The 18,713-nt window shown below is 32.7% G+C and overlaps 1 protein-coding gene across 3 annotated transcripts; it reads left to right on the top strand.

Moving 5' to 3' along the window:
• The first annotated feature begins 211 nt into the window (after positions 1 to 211).
• LOC134696148 (uncharacterized) lies at positions 212 to 18,418 on the top strand. 3 transcript variants are annotated; one of them, XM_063557795.1, is made up of 6 exons: positions 212 to 426; positions 8,078 to 8,191; positions 8,517 to 8,595; positions 10,481 to 10,596; positions 16,866 to 17,012; positions 18,002 to 18,418. In XM_063557795.1, exons 2-6 carry the CDS (start codon positions 8,110 to 8,112, stop codon positions 18,304 to 18,306), a joined length of 729 nt encoding a protein of 242 aa, XP_063413865.1. In that variant the 5' UTR covers positions 212 to 426; positions 8,078 to 8,109; the 3' UTR covers positions 18,307 to 18,418. The 3 variants fall into 3 exon arrangements, with proteins under 3 accessions (XP_063413865.1, XP_063413867.1, XP_063413866.1); XM_063557797.1 differs by having other exon boundaries at positions 8,039 to 8,191; XM_063557796.1 differs by lacking the exon at positions 212 to 426 and adding an exon at positions 6,938 to 7,047.
• Positions 18,419 to 18,713: the final 295 nt, after the last annotated feature.

The following is an 18,713-nucleotide window of genomic DNA, read 5'->3' as shown; positions in this document are numbered from 1 at the left end:
TGTTTGAATGTTATACTTATAAATCTAATCTTATCCTTTGGAATTGAACCGTCTCGTTAGGATAAGCCCCTTGAATATGTTCTAATTTCAGCTTATTATGTATGATAAAAGTGTGAATATATAATAAGGAACCATAATAAATCCTTTAATGTTTACACAATTTATATTTTAAATATCAATTTTTTTAGCATGTGACGCTAATCCTAATAACTGTCTTATTTATTTTTTAATCAACTGATATAAGTTATACATGTACTGTAAAATATTCCTTGTTATTTAGTATTTTCGGTACTTTTTAATATAGAGTCCTTTTTAAATTTGTTTACTGGAACCGTACAACAACGTATTGCTGGTGTTATACTGTATATTGAAACCGGTATACGCTGAGAATTGGAATAGTCCAGACGGACAACAAACACAAGTCAGGTATGATTTTTCTATAATCTTTAATCAATTTATGAAGCTACATCACAAGAGAAAAATGGGTCCTAACATGATATAATACAAGATCTCCATCTCCTTATACTCAACGATTAGCGGATCTAAGATTCTGAAAGGATGGCTAGCAAGCCAACTTTTGATTGATACTCGTAAAAAGTCTTTATTTAAACAATTTGCTGCATAAGGGCTTGTTACTTGTTTATGTCCCCATGTGATAAAATTATTCACGCACATTCAGCTTAAGATGAATGTTTTCAAACATTTAGTTATTTGTATTTTATGCCCAGAGTTAAGTGTGTTTGAAACCAAAATTAAAGTGTATTTTTTGCTCAAATTAAAGGCCTGTATTGCCAAAAGTTAAGTGCCTTTGTTTGTTGCTCAAAGTTAAAAAAAATATCATAATAAAATAATGTAAGATATGGTATCATTGATAATGAGACACCTCCCTACCGGTGAGACGAAATGGTGTAGAAGTTAACAAGTATCATATATGAAAAAAGAAGATGTGGTATGATAGCCAATGAAAAAGTTCTTCCAAACGAACATCACCATTAACGAAAATAACAGTATGTAAAGAAAATTCGTTCCTTTTGTGCATGGTTACATTTTGTGTAATGCTAGCCCTTCTAGAGAAAAACTTAAATATCTAAATCGAGGAAAGGAGGTTTTTAACTGTTGATCTATTTTGAATTAAGTGCCTTTTCTTTGTATTTATGAAATAATTAAATAAAGGTGATTCTCAGTAATATGCGATAATACAATCCTTGACTTAGCAGTAATCCATTGATTATGTTCAATGAAATCTAAAAATATCACAGACTTATTCGAGACGATTGGAAGTTTCAAAGTAAATAAAATGGATAATTAGATCCCTTCACTATGGAAAGCCAACGGGGTCAAAATTCTTAATTCGTAACATGTCAATTCGTAAATTGTAACTGTGTAATTTCTAAATTGTCAATTCGTAAAATGTGTATTTGTAACTTGTTATTGTTAAATTCATAATGCCTAATTCGTAAATTGTCAATTTGTAGCTTGCACCTTTGTAGTTTCAACATTCTTAATCGGTAAATTGTCAGTTTGTTACTTGTAACTGTGCAATTTCATAATGCTTCATTCGTTAATTGTCAATATGTAACTTGTATCTTTGTATAAAAATTCTTCATTTGTTAATTGTCAATTTGTAACTTGTAGATTTCATAATTCTTTATTGGTAAATTGTCTTTTTGTATATTGATGTTTTGTAACTTGTAACATGCGATTTGTCGATTCGCGAATTGTCGATGTGTGAAATGTCGAAGTGTTAAATGTCCTCGTTATGTAATTATGCTAACGATCATTATAACGACAGATGGCGCTCGGGTTCTTCTTCGGTGTATAATCCTCTTGTAAGTAGGAGCACCGCCATATGGAATATATACCAAAAGAGTTTAATTCAATTATGTACAGCGCATACATATAAAAGATAACAAATAAATAAATACATTGTTTGTTTTATATGGCATGTATAACAGGGACTCGGTTTTATATTTAGGTAACCTCGTATTAACATATTTATTTAATGTACTGGTCACCAAACCTGCAATGAGGTATGTCACTTCCTTTATGAAGGTATACATGGTATATAGACGTGTCGCTGGAACGCGCTTCTTTATCAACTTCGCAAATATATGACTGTCACTTGGCAAGAAATTTCTAATTAATATTTAACCGGGTCAAAACAAGACTCAAAACATGAAATATAAGACGGTGCTGGAAAAATACTAATATTGTCCTGGGCCCGCAAATTTTGGACTCGATGCATAATGGCAGAAATGGTTTGACAACCATCATTCTTTAATATTATAATCTCAATATTGAAATTTCAGAAAAGAATGTAAATATATAATGATATTTTTTAATCCAAGAAACAAATGGACGAACAGTCTTTATTTAGCTCCTGAGTAATGAACAGTTACATAAATCAGGAATCTGATGTACTGTAATTGTCGTTTGTTTATATAATTTATATGTGTTTCTCGTTTCTAGGTTTTTTGTATATAGATTAGACTGTTGGTTTTCCCGTTTGAATGGTTTGCACTAGTAATTTAAGGGCCCTTTATAGCCTGTTGCTCGGTGTGAACCAAGGCTCCGTGTTGAAGGCAGTATCTTGACCTATAATGGGTTACATTCATAATTTGTTATTTGGATGGAGAATTGTCTCATTGGCGCTCATAACACATCTTCCCATATCTATAACATGTTTAATGATAACATATAGGTACTTTGCAAAACAAACTGTATGAAAAATTATTTTAAATGAGTCACTTATTTAATGTATACTATATGTCAAAACTGTGTTGAATATGCACTATTTTGTAATAGAATATAAAGGAACGAGAAAACTAACCGAGGTCCTAAAAGAGATATTGTCAACCGGAATGCGAGAAAACAGCGTATATTTAAATGTTCAGGTCAATAATAAGATATCATACCGACAATAGTATGGGACCAGTTCATATCTACAAACATCAATAAGCTTGAAAGAATATACCGACAACCTGTCAGATTTATAACAGGAGAGTTCAAATCCAGAGAAGTTGGTTGAGTCTCAAACACGCTCACCAATCTGAAACTACAAGACATACAGACAAGACGCTCAAATCAGAAGCTAATATTTCTGTACGAGGTGGTCTCAGTGATATAGAACCAGACAATTTGAAAAAAAAGCTCGTCCAAAAAGAACACTAAATTGCTGCCAAGGACCCGATGAAACAATAATCAGTCAAGAAATATTGTGAACAAACATGCAGATTAAAAACTACACGAAACGTTTTGAGATCTCAACGAGTAAAATACAACAATATTCTAACTCATTTTTTTTCTCTCCTAAAAACAGTATTCAAATAGAACCACATTGAAGAAGCGTAGTGCGTACACCGAGCGTTGACAGCCGTTCAGAAACTACTCTCGTGCATCGTCAATACATCTACGGCGCTCTCTCTACCGGTATTTGTATCTACAAAGTTCTCCTACAGATACAGATCTAAAATGATCATGGTACTAGATCGAAATATACTAAGAGGTGTCCCCTCTATATATTTTTTAATGACCATGGTCGTTAAACTATGAAACTGTTATTTTTTTACTACACGCGTTACCTACATAAATTTGAGAATGGAGATGGGGAATGTGTCAAAGAGACAACAACCCGACCATAGAGCAGACAAGAAACGAAGGCCGCCAATGGGTATTCAATGCAACGAGAAATTCCCGCACCCGTAGGAGCTCTTCCGCTGGCCCCTAAACAAATATGTATACTAGTTCTGTGATATCGGACGTCATACTGAACTCCGATTATACCCAAAAAAAATTTAAATAAAAATCACACAAGTCTAACAAAGGCCAGTGTTTTTTTTTGGCAATCTCAAACCCCCCTTCCGAATATTCCCACTTTTAAACAAATTGACGCCCTCTCCCTCTGACTTGTCAGAGAAAAGATCTTGCCATATCGCCGTTTGCATGAAAGAGGCAATTATCTCTTATATGCTTACACTAATTATACCCCCACGCAACGAAGTTGCGGAGGGTGTAATGTTTTGACCCGTCCGTCCGTACGTACGTCATTCTCTCGGTCCTGTTTCTTGTCATCGCAACTCCTCTCAACCCACACAACAGAGTTTCATGATAATAAGGACATACTAAGTAGATTTGCATATCGACAAGAAATTACAATTCATTTTTTTTTCTAGAAGTTACGCCCCTTTGAACTTATGTGCTTCGATATACCTCTGCAACAGTTTATCGTCGCAACTCTTCTGAAACCACATCACAGAATTTCATGAAACCTTGTACATAATAAGGACATACTATTTAGATGTATATATCGACAAGAAATTATAATTTTTTTTTTTTCTTATACAACTTTTTTTCTTAAAGTTATTTTATTTCTCCAGTGCCAATGTGGGGACGTGGGGCATGTGAGCGCGCTCACTAAGGTTCTTAAATTTTATTACTCCACGAAAATATTTGAACATTATTTGGGGTTTGGCCAAAGGAGTATGTATTTGGTCATTTTCAGAGTAAAATGATAGCCTTGGATCCTGGCTGACTGCTCGACAGAAGAGACAGGCGGAATACAACCTGGTTTATCAATAGGATATTAGGATTATATTGTTACGAATTCATTGCAAATGATTTTTTATTTTATATTTGACAAAAATGAGATTTATTGATTAAAATCGTAAATCATTTCAGTTAATTAACGATTGACAACATGTTAGATTTAGTAAGGTTGCCGGGCTATAAGGAAGTGTGGCACCAGGTGGGGTTCATATTGGGAGTACGGGGCATTCGGCAGCTGTTGAGATCGAGGGACTCGTGAATATTTTAGTCTTTTTGGTTGTACATTTTTATTAGGAAATCTGGTAGAGGCAATTTTTAAGCTTCTAGACCAGAAAAATTCAGAAGGCAAATATATTAATACATAAAAATGAGAATGGAAATGGGGAATGTGTCAAAGAGACAACAACCCGACAATAGAACCGACAACAGCAGAATATAATATATATGTGAGCCCTTCACTGTCAGAATAAAATGGTCCGATAATAGCATTTTATGATTAATAGAAATCGTTTATTACTAGAACCTGGGTTTTCCAGTAATGATGTAGCCTTTTAAAGCCGACTATATGGTATTAGGTTTTGTCATTGATGAAGGCCGTAGCCAGGTTGCCTATAGATGCTTTCATCGACTTTATTTGTACTTCGCGTTGGTGGATAGCTGTCTCATTGGCAATCATACGGTTTATTAACACATCTCCTTATTGTATATACCTGAATAATCCAGTCGTAATATTACACTGACCAACGACTATTACATTAACCCCGTAATTAGGAGAGATCAATTACCTTTAGGGACTGAACTAGTCGGGATGGTTTTTTTCTATAGTTTCCGTTCTCAAACAAAAGTCCACGTTAGTAAACAAAATAAAACTGGGATCCTGTACATTTTTGTTTTTCTTTTTTTAGACGCATTTGCTGTAATTAATGGATTAAAATCACTTAGGAATACATTCCACATGGAGGTACTCCGACTTACAAGAGGATTATACACCGAAGAAGAACCCGAGCGCCATCTGTCGTCATAATGATCGTTAGCATAATTGCACAACGAGGACATTTAACACTTCGACATTTCACACATCGACAATTCACGAATCGACAAGTTACATGTTACAAGTAACAAAACATCAATATACAAAAAGACAATTTACCAATAAAGAATTATGAAATCTACAAGTTACAAATTGACAATTAACAAATGACGAATTTTGATACAAAGATACAAGTTACAAATTGACAATTAACGAATGAAGCATTTTGAAATTGCACAGTTACAAGTAACAAACTGACAATTTACTGATTAAGAATGTTAAAACTACAAAGGTGCAAGTTACAAATTGACAATTTACGAATTAACAATTTAGAAATTACACAGTTACAATTTACGAATTGACATGTTACGAATTAAGAATTTTGACCCCGTTGGCTTTCCATACTTCACAGCAGAATGCATTAAGTGTGTATGTAAAGGGAATAACTTTGGTTAGGTAGACTACCGTTCTTTCGGAGAAGACGACTGGTCTACCCCGAAAGGAGGATAGTATACTTCAATATAATACTTCCATGTCAATATAATACTTCCATGGTATACCTAACCTAATAACGACTTCACGGTTTAGCTAACAAACAAGCTAATCAAAGATGCTACCTTTAATACTTCATACTCAATGCTGTAAAAACAACAAGCCCTGTATGGAGTTGGAAGCACATGATTTGTCTTTTATATTGGTTTCTATTGAATCATATAAAAATAAGAAGATGTAGTATAAATAACATGTACCAATGAAACAAATATCCACAGAAATTCAAAAAGGGGATTTAAGCGAGTGTGTTAACACACATAATTTAGTGGGGCTACATGATACAGCTATTCAAAAACTATAGCAATCCTAAAATGTACATACATGTAGCTGTTTCACATAAAAAATGAACTAATCAGTGCTCAAAAATTGAAGCAAAACATGACAATAAATGTTTGAAAATATCACTAAATACATCCAGATAATTGGTTTTAAGATGCAAAGTTCTGAAAATATTCTTATAAACAAAGTGAAGTCTCACTATCATGTCTTGTATATGTAATTTTCGTACATTTGTCCCTAAAATTTAATTAAATTTGAGGAAGTTCGTTTACAAATAAAAAATAGACTAGAAATCAGTAAATGTATATATTATAGAATTGACTAATTCTTTATTTATATGCATAGGTTTAAAATCGTGTATTGTCGAAGTGAAGATTTACACCAAAGATAATTTAAAAGTAAGCAATAAAGTCAACTTTAATTATTTTACGACACGCTGCTATTGTAAAATGTACAACCTATTTGTTTTTTAACCTTAAATTAGAAAAACAAATATCTTTGCGACACTTAAAGCAGTTCAAATTGAGATTACAGTAAATTAAAGTTTTTCTAACGATCTGACATATTGAAATCGTTCTTTTACGAAATCTTCATCGTGTGAAAAATGTCTGGAAAATAAGAAAAAATACATTTTTATTCAAGTAAGTTAATTCTTTAATGTTCTTAAAATTATTTTGTGACTTAAAAATGAAAAAGAAATTAACTAAATAATGTATAATAGGATATTTTTCGAACACACTCTGAACTCCGCGTAAGAGGATCTTTACTGGATTTACTTTTACCAGGAACGCTCAAATTCGAATATTTAAAAGCCAAAATGGTGTAGGAATAAGTTATTTATGTCATGAAGCTATTAGTGGAATAGACTAAGTTATCATAATTAGTCAGAAGCTGGTGTTAAAATGCAACCCTTTCCGATATTTATGCACTGTAAAAATATTACATGAAATACATTCATTTAATTGTACCGACGTAAAACGGTATATTATGTAGTTCATCTGTTTTTCTTTTACATTTATGTACTGTTTTTGCAGTTTCATGGCGATTTCAATGCAATTTCTGTTGCCAGTTTCAAAATTTGCGGCTCCATTTCAAACTGACTGTAACGACTTGAATTCGATATATATGATCATATATCTCACACTCGAGAATAAGTATAGAATATTACATGGCATTTTTCATATCAAACCCTTTATCGGCCCAAGGTTGTGATATCAGCCCAAGAGCCGCAGGCTCGAGGGCTGATATCATGAACGAGGGCCGATAAAGGGTCTGATATGAAAAATGACATGCAATTATCTTTTTATCATATACTTCAGCAGAAGATATACGGACAAGAACTATTAGAATTCAATTTTGTTTGTCTTTGCACTTTCAGAAAATATTTACAGACAACCAAAACAAATTCTTTACTTTAATTGTTTTATTGATATAGCAAGCATTTTATTTGTTTTGTCACAACAATTATCATGTTCTTCAATATGTCACCTCATTTATGTCTTTCAAAACAGAAGTACATTGAAGCAAATAAGTTCAAAGGGGCGTAACTCCTAGCAAAAAATTAATCGTAATTTCCTGTCGAAAAATATTTCCAGGAAAATATGCTTACACATGTCAACTTTTATTTTTAAGGATTCAGACACCATAATCATTTATTTCCTTAATTTTTAGAGACTTTCCGAATGATGTGAAGTTGGAACTGCATGATGGTCGGAAAATACTTGTTTTGTATCTATTTAGTTTTTGTTTCCAATTACATTCTCCCAACAGCTGCGCAGTCGACAGGTAATTAGTTTTAAACATATATATATCGATATTTTTATTTGGTTTTCAACTCTTTACACGTTTAATAAAACTTTAAGACACTAGAAGTCATTAGAATTGTGATATTTTATCTGATCACTTGTCATCCAAAGACAACGTAGGCGTTTGTTATTTCTTTCTTTCTTTCTTCCTATTTTTGGGGTTTCTTCAGATTAATAATGACAGAACATTTCTGAAGATTTTTTTTTTAAAGAAAAAAGGAAGCTTACGTTCAAGTGTTAATTGTAAACAATATTCAGTTTTATGTCGATTAAGTCAGGAATATGTACTTGTAATTTTATTTCAGGTTCATGTGGCGTTTCAGCACTTACCCGGAATTCCTCTGAAACGAGAATACAATTCATAGAATTTAGTGGAGATAATGCGTGAGTTAAAGACAAAATAGCCATTAAACTTAAATACCAATTCGCCGTATTAGAATCTTTTGCATTCTGAGTTATATTTTCTAAAGCGTACACCATAAGATTGTGAACCGTTTTGATTGGTTTTTAAAGCAATGGCAATCTATCAAATGACGTGACGTTATTTTCATTTTGGTGTACTAACAATGACATTACCCATAGTCCTTTAGATTCTGAAAAGGCGAAATTTCACAAATATTTCAAATTGTCAAAACCTTTTAAAATTAAAAAGCAATACCATTGAATAAACAGTTGAGTACGAAAAATATGAAGGATCGACTATTTTCACCATTTCATTTCTTTCTAGATCTGAACTTGTTGAACATTTTGTCAAAAACGTCTAATGAAATGTTAAAAATCGTCATTAAAGATGTACTTAGGAGAGGTTTTGGAATTTGTGTCAAATGTTCGGACTCCTTGGTGTTTCCATACAATACACTGTAAAATATATTGCCCCATAACACCCATTTATTTTTACATATAAGACTTAAAAGCTCATAAAAGTACGTAATTTTCCAAAATTTTAAAAGATTATTTAATTCTAGATTTTCTTTCTTTTGTTCTGAGACCCAAATAATACCAATGCAAATATAAGGTATAAAAAAACGAGTCAACCTTTTCCTGCCATATTTTAAATCTCAAATATCTCGAAAATGAGGTTCATGACCTATCAATATTTTTAGCTTATCTTTATCCTTAATTGATGCTCTACCAGCTTAATTTCTAAATTTTTACCTAACCTCACTCAAGTACATCTTTAAGGTTTTGATTGTTATTGGTCCTTAAGGAAAATAATTATAAAAGAAAACAGGTCGGCTATTAAAAGTACTACAGTAGTAGATTTCATCATTATGTACATTTCTGCCCTGTCAGATAATACCCTAATGATGATCGGGTCCAGATTTGGTACAATTTGGCGTTGAAGTTTCAGAGGATAGCAGACGACTACGACGACGGACGACAAACGTCACGTTATGAGATTAAAACACTTGACCCTTTCCCTTTTTGGCTAGATGAGATAAAAAAAAACGTGTTTCATTTGGATACAAGTACATCCGTAATTAATCGGTTTGTTTATTTTTTTTAATTATCCTTCTCTAATGAACACTGATTAATTGAATTGAAATTCGTATTCTATCTCATGATCTATCTATCTGTAAATATCTTCAGCCAATCAAGGCACACCTCCTGGAACCTGGAGTGCGGTATATAAAAATGTAAGATATATCAAGGGGTACAATCAAAATCACGTGATGGATATACACGCACCGGAAGTAACAGTCGAGCAGACCGCTTGAAAGGTAAGTAGTCGTATTTACTTGATATATCAATAAAATTTAATAAATAAGGTAGTGCACCGAATGTCGGATACTATCTAGTTTTGAAATACACAATTATCCTTGCTGGAAAGCGTGCAGTTAATGATAATTAACACTTCGACACAGTTCCAAAATTTCACCATATAACTGTGTCGAAGTGTTTGCAATAACTGCACGCTTTCTAGCAAAAACAATTGTGTATTTTAAAACTACATACTATCCGACATTCGGTGTGCCAACTTATTAATCAAAATTTAATTGATATAAACAAGCAAATGCAACTACTAACCTTTCAAGCGGTGAGTTCGACTGTAACTTCCGGTGTGTGTATATCCATATTTGATTGTACCCCTTGTATATATACACTAAATATCCTCCACCAGTATTTACATTAAATCCATAAGAATTGTTTACACTGATGAAAGTTCTTTATCAGCACATAAAATAATTATGTCCGATCTTGAAATCTAAAATTAATATTGTAAAATTGCATTTTAGATATTTTGCATTTTATGTTTTATGTTTTGCAGATTTGACTGTAAGTGGTTTATAAACGGACCTGCCGGGAAACCAATCTACCTTGCTCTCAATTATCTAACAATCGGAGGGGATTGCTCACAATCTAGTATTGATTTTACGTTTACAAGTAAGTTTTATCAGGCAGTGAGTGATATGTAATGCAGTTTGTGTAAGTAAATCATACATATATATATATATTAAGGTTCATCATAAGGAATTGAAAAATATGGCCGTGTTAAGGTTCATCATAACAAATGGACAAATATGGCCGTATTTTCACCTTAACATTTACTCTATGTACAGACTTACCTGTGCTGTTTGGAAAATTTTAAGGCCTAGCATCCACTAGATATATAAAAGTTAAATGCATTTTATGTTTAAGAAAGCTAAAATCTTTTCTGGTTTTTGATGGGCATTTTTTTTCCTTTTTGCAGAAGATGTAAAAATAAACAAACACCTGAATTACTTTGATATTGTCCACTCAGCATGCTCAGATAAACTCTTTATCTCACCTGTAGTTGTAAAGATACCTACTGTCCAAGTCAATTAAGGACAATCAAAACAATACAAACCAGTTTTTTTACCTGAGGGAGCATCTCAAAGTTGTTCCACAACTTAGTCAATTTTCACACCTAATGCATGAAGGAAAAAAAATGCCCACCAAAATCCAAAAAAGATTTCATCTTTCTGATATGCAAAATACATGTAACTTTTATATATCTAGTGGATGCTAGGCCTTAAAACTTTCCAAACTGCACAGGTAAGTCTGCAAACAGAGTAATTTTTGAGTTAAAAATTCGGCCATATTTGTCCATTTGTTATGATGAACCTTAACACCTCAAAAATTACTATGAGTACAGACAAACTGGTACATCCAGGAAAGTTTTAAGGCATGGCAGGAACTAGATATATAAAAGTAATATGAAGTCTACGTTTCAGAAAATTAAAAACTTACCTGGATTTTGATGTCCATTTTTTTCCAGTCTGCAGAAGATAGCAAAATAAACAAACACCCGAGTTTCATTTGATACGGTCCACTCAGGCCGTGTTCACACCAAACGCCGTGTAGAGTAAACATGTTTACAATTAGTTTAGTGTAGTGTACACTGGTTTCACATTACATTTGTTCACATCTATACACCTTGTTTAGCTACCTGTACATAAGATTTGTTCCCACTTGTAAACTATATGTCATTTAAATGTTCATTACGTAGAACTGAATTCAAAATGTTTGGACAATTTTTCTAGCGGTAAAGGAACAACCATTTTGACTTCTAAAGGGGGTGGGGGTGGGAATGGAAATATTCCGATCCCCAATTTGATAAAAAAAAAAAAAAATGAGGTCATACAGATGATAAAAAAAATATTCTGAATCAAGAGTTTCCCCATACATTATAGTGTTAAATATTGAAAAAAAGTATTTGATCACCAGCATCGAAAAAAAAGGAATAAAAACGTACGCGTGAAAAAAAATCTGACTCACATAAAGAAAAATAACCCTCCCCCTTTTTTTAAGTTTAGTTGTTGCTACTTTATGAAAGCCATTTTTATAATTTGCAGTAGTTTGCATATACTAGAGATTTCTCGATTGCGCATTAGAAAACGTTAGATGCAGCAGCGTTCTTACAGCCGAAAAAAAGGATTGAGATATTAGGGATCACTACATTTTTATCTTTTCTGTTCGTTTCAAATGGTATTTCTTCTCCAAGGAGTATTTGATAAAGGAATAGGGTAACGTTTATTTATTTATTTTAAGTGTTATTTAACGGATCTGAGATACTAGACAAACATATCATTTACCTCACACTGTTTTTAGTCATGCATTTATGAGTGAATCGTTGTTTGAGTAAAGACCAGTGGCGAATATTTCTGTGTACGTCAAGTAGATTTGGGAATACCTTTTCAAATGAATTAAGGGCATCCGATACAGTTTCTCGATTAAATGTCATTTTTATAATTTTGTAATATGTTGTAGGCCTTGGCGAGTTATAAAATAAAACACAAAATAAAACATAGGTCACCGTGCTTGTTTTCGAGAAAATTGAGGCTGAAAATTGGGGATTTGTGCAATTTTGTAAAAAAATTGGCAATGTTATAATTTTTTTGGAGCAGATATTTTTCGTCGTAAATTATTAAGATTGGGTTTAATCTGAAGCTGTGATAAATGACAAAAAGGTAAAAAATAAATCACTACACGAATAACTATGCAATTATTCAAGCCTTGCTTGACATTGCAGACCAGATGCTCAAAGTGGTATTTTTTTAAACCTAAAAAAATGGAAATAAACTGTTTCTGAAAATGTCATTTTTATCATTTTTCTGCATAAACTGCATTTTGTCATGCTTTCTCCAAATCTCAAATAAAAAATATAGGTCACCGTGCTTGATTCCATGATAAACGCGATTTATCCTAAACATTGCGTCCTCCCTTTGTAACCTCAACGTTAGCGCCAAAGTGCACGACGTCGCTGGCAGACAATTCCGACGTTATCTCTAGCTGCAAATTACCGGCGACATTTTTCAGATGTATAAATATTGCTTGTAAAGTACTAACTCTAAATTGGTAATATTGTTTCCGGGAAAAAAAGCATGTGAATGATAAATACCTCTCTCTGTTTGTGGTCTAAGTGAGAAACATCTCAAGAAAAACTTTTTTTTAAAGTTATTACGGACTGTTGATAATTTTTACGGCTTTTGAAATTAAAGACTCGGCAATTTAGAACTTGACATACAGTTACAATAACATGTACTGTACAAACTCGTGTATTAATTTGATGTATTAATCTATAAAATATGTTGACCTCTAGATGTTGTTTTTTATTTTGTTTGATCTGCTGCTGTTTCATTACAATACTCCTTTACATCCCTCTATTCACGTTTTAATCACTTTTTATAATTTAACATTTATTCATAAAATCTAACTTTTTTTTCGGGTCATTGATTACATTTGAATAAAATTGAGAGGCTCCTAAACAGTTTAAAATTCACAGTTTGTATAGCTCAAAGACTATGCGGTATAGGTTTTGTTCATTGTTGAAGATAACTTTGTTAATTTCTGTGTCCTGTTTGTTTCTTGTGGAGAGTTATCTCATTTACAGTTATGCCATATCTTGTGTTTTATGTTGTGAGAAAACAAAAACAAAATCTTATAAAGGAGATTCTTCAATATCATGAATATGCTAAAAGATGCTTTTGTCCAGAGAGAGAAACTATACAATTATTTTGATTTTTTTTTATTCGGAAAAAATGATTGAGTTAATAGCGAGAGGACTGGACAAAGGGGCCTATTACCTATGGGTAATTTCATTGGTAATTTACTATATATATTTTTTCACCACAGTGCTACACATTGCGGGGTACATACAATATCGCACATGCTTAGCATCTGTCTGTCCTTCCGGTCCTTGTGGTTAATTAGATTTTTCAAGTGTACAATTCTTGCCAAATTTCTATGAAACTGATATCGTATGGACACGTTCGAAAATCACTGCATATCAACTATTCGTTTAAAGAGTCAGTATGCCATTCGGAAATATTAACTATATCGGAAATTGCATTGTACTTGCTGTCATTCCGTCATTTCTATAGTGTATTTGTAAAAAAAAAGTCAAGAATAAACATCTGCGCTACAAGCTCATGATACGCCCGTAGTCTAATGAAAAAACCCATAATGCATGTTTTTAAACTAACACGGGGTGGTACAGGAATTTATTGGAAGTATATCCTGACTCATTCCTTATCCTTATAAATAAAATTTGAATACAGATCGTTTAACCATCCTGAAAAAAGAACCATGTTAAGTTTAATGACATTAGGATAATATGATATTATACTGTACCATATTTACGACGGACAGCCGGACGCCGGACATTTGTATACCATACTACGTCCAATCAAAATGTTTACGGGCGTATGAAAATATTGTTGGCTATTGCCTTTAGAAATTTCCTCGGAGTTCGGTATTTTTGTGATGTTACTTTTTGTTTGATAGAATACGTGCTACGTGGAGGTAATATAAACTTTGTTCTTTTATTAAAGTTGTATCATTGTTGATATTAGCGGAATACCATTATTTATCTAACATAAATAAATTGAATAAATTGTTCAGTAATGAAGTTTACTTCTTCATGTAAAATATTCGGTATCAGTTTTAAAATAGCATTGTTGGTTCTCTGTGCTGTAATAAATTGACAGGAAATCGGATCCGGACTAAATCATGGTTTATGAAGGATAATGATATATTTGCCACTGGACGTTAAGCAATCAAAAATCAATCAATACATAGGACATAGTCTTGGTATATAGCTGAGATTTAAGGTGGCGCCTTCCCCATATCAAAAATGATAATTGACATGCATTATATTACTAGTAACACCAAAAAGGTTAGTCATTCTTGGGATTGCTTTACTATACGATATTTTGTTAAAGATCTCACAGAAACAGTAATGTGTTTTATTTCTTATCATTTGATTAGCCTGTTATCCTGTTAGAATCAACTAATATTAATGTTGTAGAAGTTAGCATGCGGGAGAAACAGAAATTGGAGCACCGAAAAATTCACATTACGTTTCTTATAACGGAAAATTACACGCATTACGTCCCGCAAAAAGTGACGTTTTGCGGGAATTCAAACGCTTAACGTCGCGCCAAGAGTTAACTCCCTTGCAACTGTATCGGATGCCCTTAAGCAGCAACTATTTACTTCATTTTTTGTGGAGGGGGAGGGGGAGCGGAGATAGGGGCGTGAGCTATTGATTTTTTTCAGGACAAATTTTGGTGACAGGTCAAAATCAATTTTAGCATTATATATAGTGGCAGCTGAGGGTGAAACAAACAATTTTTTTTTTCAGGGCCAAAAACTGGAAACATTTTTTGTTTCCAAAACAAAATCCATAGCTCACCACCCCCACCCCTTGCCTTTATGTTTTATACTCAACTATAATAGCCCCCCCCCCCCCCTCCTCCCCTCCCCCCGAAAATCAATTGGTTGCTGCCTTATGGGTTCGGCAATGATACTGCTTTGAGTGTTGATCAGGGGTTGATAAAGTACGTTAATCTGTAAAATTTAAACAACAATTTCTGTAAAGAAATTTACTAATTATTATCAAAAATATCAATTTTACTCAAAAATAGTTTCCTCCTTAAATATATACACGGTAAAACCAGGAACATATATATTAGATATACTATTCCCAGGTAAAACTAATGTCCTAAATGCCTAGTTTTGTGTACACTTAACCTACACAAGGCCTACATTGACTATCGACTGTGTGTAGATAAAACATGATTTAAACTACATGTAAACATTGAGTTTTATCAATGGGAACGCAATTGTGTTTAGTTTACGTGTGAGTAACACTAACACAACACCGAATTTAGGTCAATGTGAACACGGCCTCAGTTACACAGTTTAAACCTGTTAAATCACCTATTGTTTACAGGTGTCTATTGTCCATCTATTGTCCATTTAAATCAATACTACTCACAACATTGATTATATGAGGGGAGCTTCTCAATCGTTTTCACTACTTACTAAATTTTTGCACCTTCTGCAGGAACGAAAAAAAAAAAAAAGTTTATAATTTTCTGAAACATATAATGCAATTAAAATTTATATATCTAGTTCCTGCTATCCCTTAAAACTGTTGCAGGTGTATAGGTTAGTCTGTACTCAGAGTAAAATTTGGTGTGTAAATACGGCCATTTTAGCCAAAAGGTTATGATGAATCTTAAGTCAATATAAGATAATTTAAAAATCATTAGATATTAAAAGATGTGGTATTAGTGCCACCGACTCTCCATCCTGGTCACAATTTGAAAAGGTAAATAATAATCGGTGAAAGAACTGCCTTCAACACGGCGCCTTCGCTCACAACAAACAGCAAGCTATAAAGGACTGAAAAAATAACACGTGTAATACCATTCAAACGAGAAAACCAACAGTCTTATCTATATAAAAAAGAGAAACGAAAAATACTTATAAACTAGTATATAAACAATAATAACATTATGAGCATTCATGTAAAGCAAACAAATTCAAAAGATATTGTATTAACCGTGTATAAAAAAAAAGATGAGAAATAAATAAATAGATTAAAAGTAGAAAAGAAAAAGGAGCAAGTCGTATTTTTTCGGTGATGATGACAGTAAATAGATCTAACGAAATGGTATTAATGTATTTTTCAATCGAACTCGTTCTTTACTTTTTCTTATATGGAGAAACCATATGAATTTGAATGTAATTTAAATAATAAGTACAAACATTGACGGGTTATTTGCGCTGGTTTTCCCACTTTTGTTCAAATTTCGTGAATATATCAGCTGTATATTTCTTATTCTAAATTTATAGTTAAAAAAAATGTCCAATGATACGACCGTTTTGTTTTTAATTTGTAGATAATGCAAATGAGACCTATTGTACCGAAAATATCACATCTGAAACTCCGCTACCCATAGCGACAGGACATGCTACCATACATTTCCGTTCAAATATTGATAGTTTTCGACATGCATTTAAAGTCTCCTTTAAATCATATATAGCAGGTTAGTATATATATATATATAATATAAATAGATTTTACCACTGCATAGAGTGTAATACGATATGTATCCACTCGAGACAGTTAAATTTTCAAATTTAAAACGCGAGGCTTGATATGATTGCGAATGAGACAATTATCAATCAGAGACCTAATTCACGGTGTACATGTGCTTAGGGTGCTATAAACAGTTTCGTATAAAAAACTAGGGGTTATTCCCCAACTAAAAATAGACTTGGAGGGAAGTCCCTTTTTATCAACATAATTGGTAAAAAGGTATCATGTTTTTTATATTTGATTGTAAAAATAAGTTAATTAGCTTCAGTTAAAACAGGTTGTATGATTAAAATAATTTTTAAAATTAGATTAAATACACATGTTTTAAGGGGAGACAAACTGTAAACATCCTGTTTTTTTTGGCAGTGAAAAGTGCAAAACTTATTTGCACCCAATGTATCTCTTTTCGGAGCAGGCGAACGTAGCCTGAAGCATAAATTTTTAGAAAGACCAGGTAAAAACCTATGAAATTCATACAGTTTTGAATATGAAAAATGTGCATGTATCATGTCTGCATGGGTGTGCACATGGCCTGCTTTCATGTTTTTTATGCATAGATTAGGCAATGTTTTTCCCATTTTCTCTGGATAAAACTTTTTGGTACTATTAAAAGTACAATTTATTTTTATTTCATCATAAACTAGAGTAAATTCTGATTCTAATGATATCTAGTTTTATACAAGTATCTTCATTAACATTAACACCACTAAGGGTCAATTATAGATGGTCCCTCAAAATATGACGTCATAGGAAAAAACTGTTGATTGCACCCTTAAGTGTGAGAATACTTCATCATAGTTTTTACGGCCTTTATCAGTGAACAAAAAACATAATGTATGGCTACCTATTAAAGCAGTTATTGCATTTTGTCTTCGTGATGAAATATCTAATAGTACTTTGTATTCTGACAATTTTTATTTTTGTTTTGTTTCATAGTGGAGGAACCATTTAGCGACAATGTTAGGGGAGACATCGGAGTAATACTTGCAATAGTCCTTGGTGTAGTGTTACTGGGGTCAATGTTTGTTGCTGTTACTTTTTGTACCATCAAGCTATATCTGAGATGCAAAAACAGGGATCCTGAACCATCTGAGATGACGGCTATCACTAATATCCGTGCGGAAACAATGAGGGCGATTACATTAAAGGACGACTTTGACATAAAACCATTATCAAGATTGGTTAGGGCGAAAACAGGGTCAACAGAAAGAATACTACAGACAAGAGAAGCTTATGCTTAATCTTTGCTGTGAACTTAAAGAGGGACGAAGTGACTGTAGAGTACTAAACATGATAAAATACGTACTAAACTTGTACCGGTGATATAAATATTAAAAGGTGATAAAAGACTTAGTTTTATTAATTTACAAAATAAATTGATTTCTTCACACTCATATATTTCTGTCTCCCTGGAAAACCATCCTGCATGTAAAAACTTATTGCAGTTACAGAAAACAAATCGTACGTTGCTAGAACGAAATACGGACTTCATTTTTTTAGTATACTGTATTAGTTACGCTAGATATTATCATTCAAAGTATGAGAAGTCTACTTTACTTCCCTTTGGTTGTTTAGTTTCTAATATTTCTGTGTTTTTATAATCCCTGGCTTCAAATGTTTGGATTTGTGTGCTCCTGATAAAGGTAAA

The sequence above is a fragment of the Mytilus trossulus genome, chromosome 14 (assembly GCF_036588685.1).
Source record: "Mytilus trossulus isolate FHL-02 chromosome 14, PNRI_Mtr1.1.1.hap1, whole genome shotgun sequence".
In the NCBI taxonomy this organism is placed as follows: Eukaryota; Metazoa; Mollusca; class Bivalvia; order Mytilida; family Mytilidae; genus Mytilus; species Mytilus trossulus.
The sequence above is the reverse complement of the archived record's forward strand: the minus strand, read 5'-3'. Positions and strand labels throughout refer to the sequence as shown.

Bases quoted from the DNA above. Each gene is read 5' to 3' on its own strand.
- LOC134696148 (XM_063557795.1), top strand. From the start codon at position 8,110: ATGATGGTCGGAAAATACTTGTTTTGTATCTATTTAGTTTTTGTTTCC. The intron at 10,597-16,865 runs GTAAGTTTTATC...TTTAATTTGTAG, and splicing joins TATTGATTTTACGTTTACAA to ATAATGCAAATGAGACCTAT. The intron at 17,013-18,001 runs GTTAGTATATAT...TTTGTTTCATAG, and splicing joins CTTTAAATCATATATAGCAG to TGGAGGAACCATTTAGCGAC.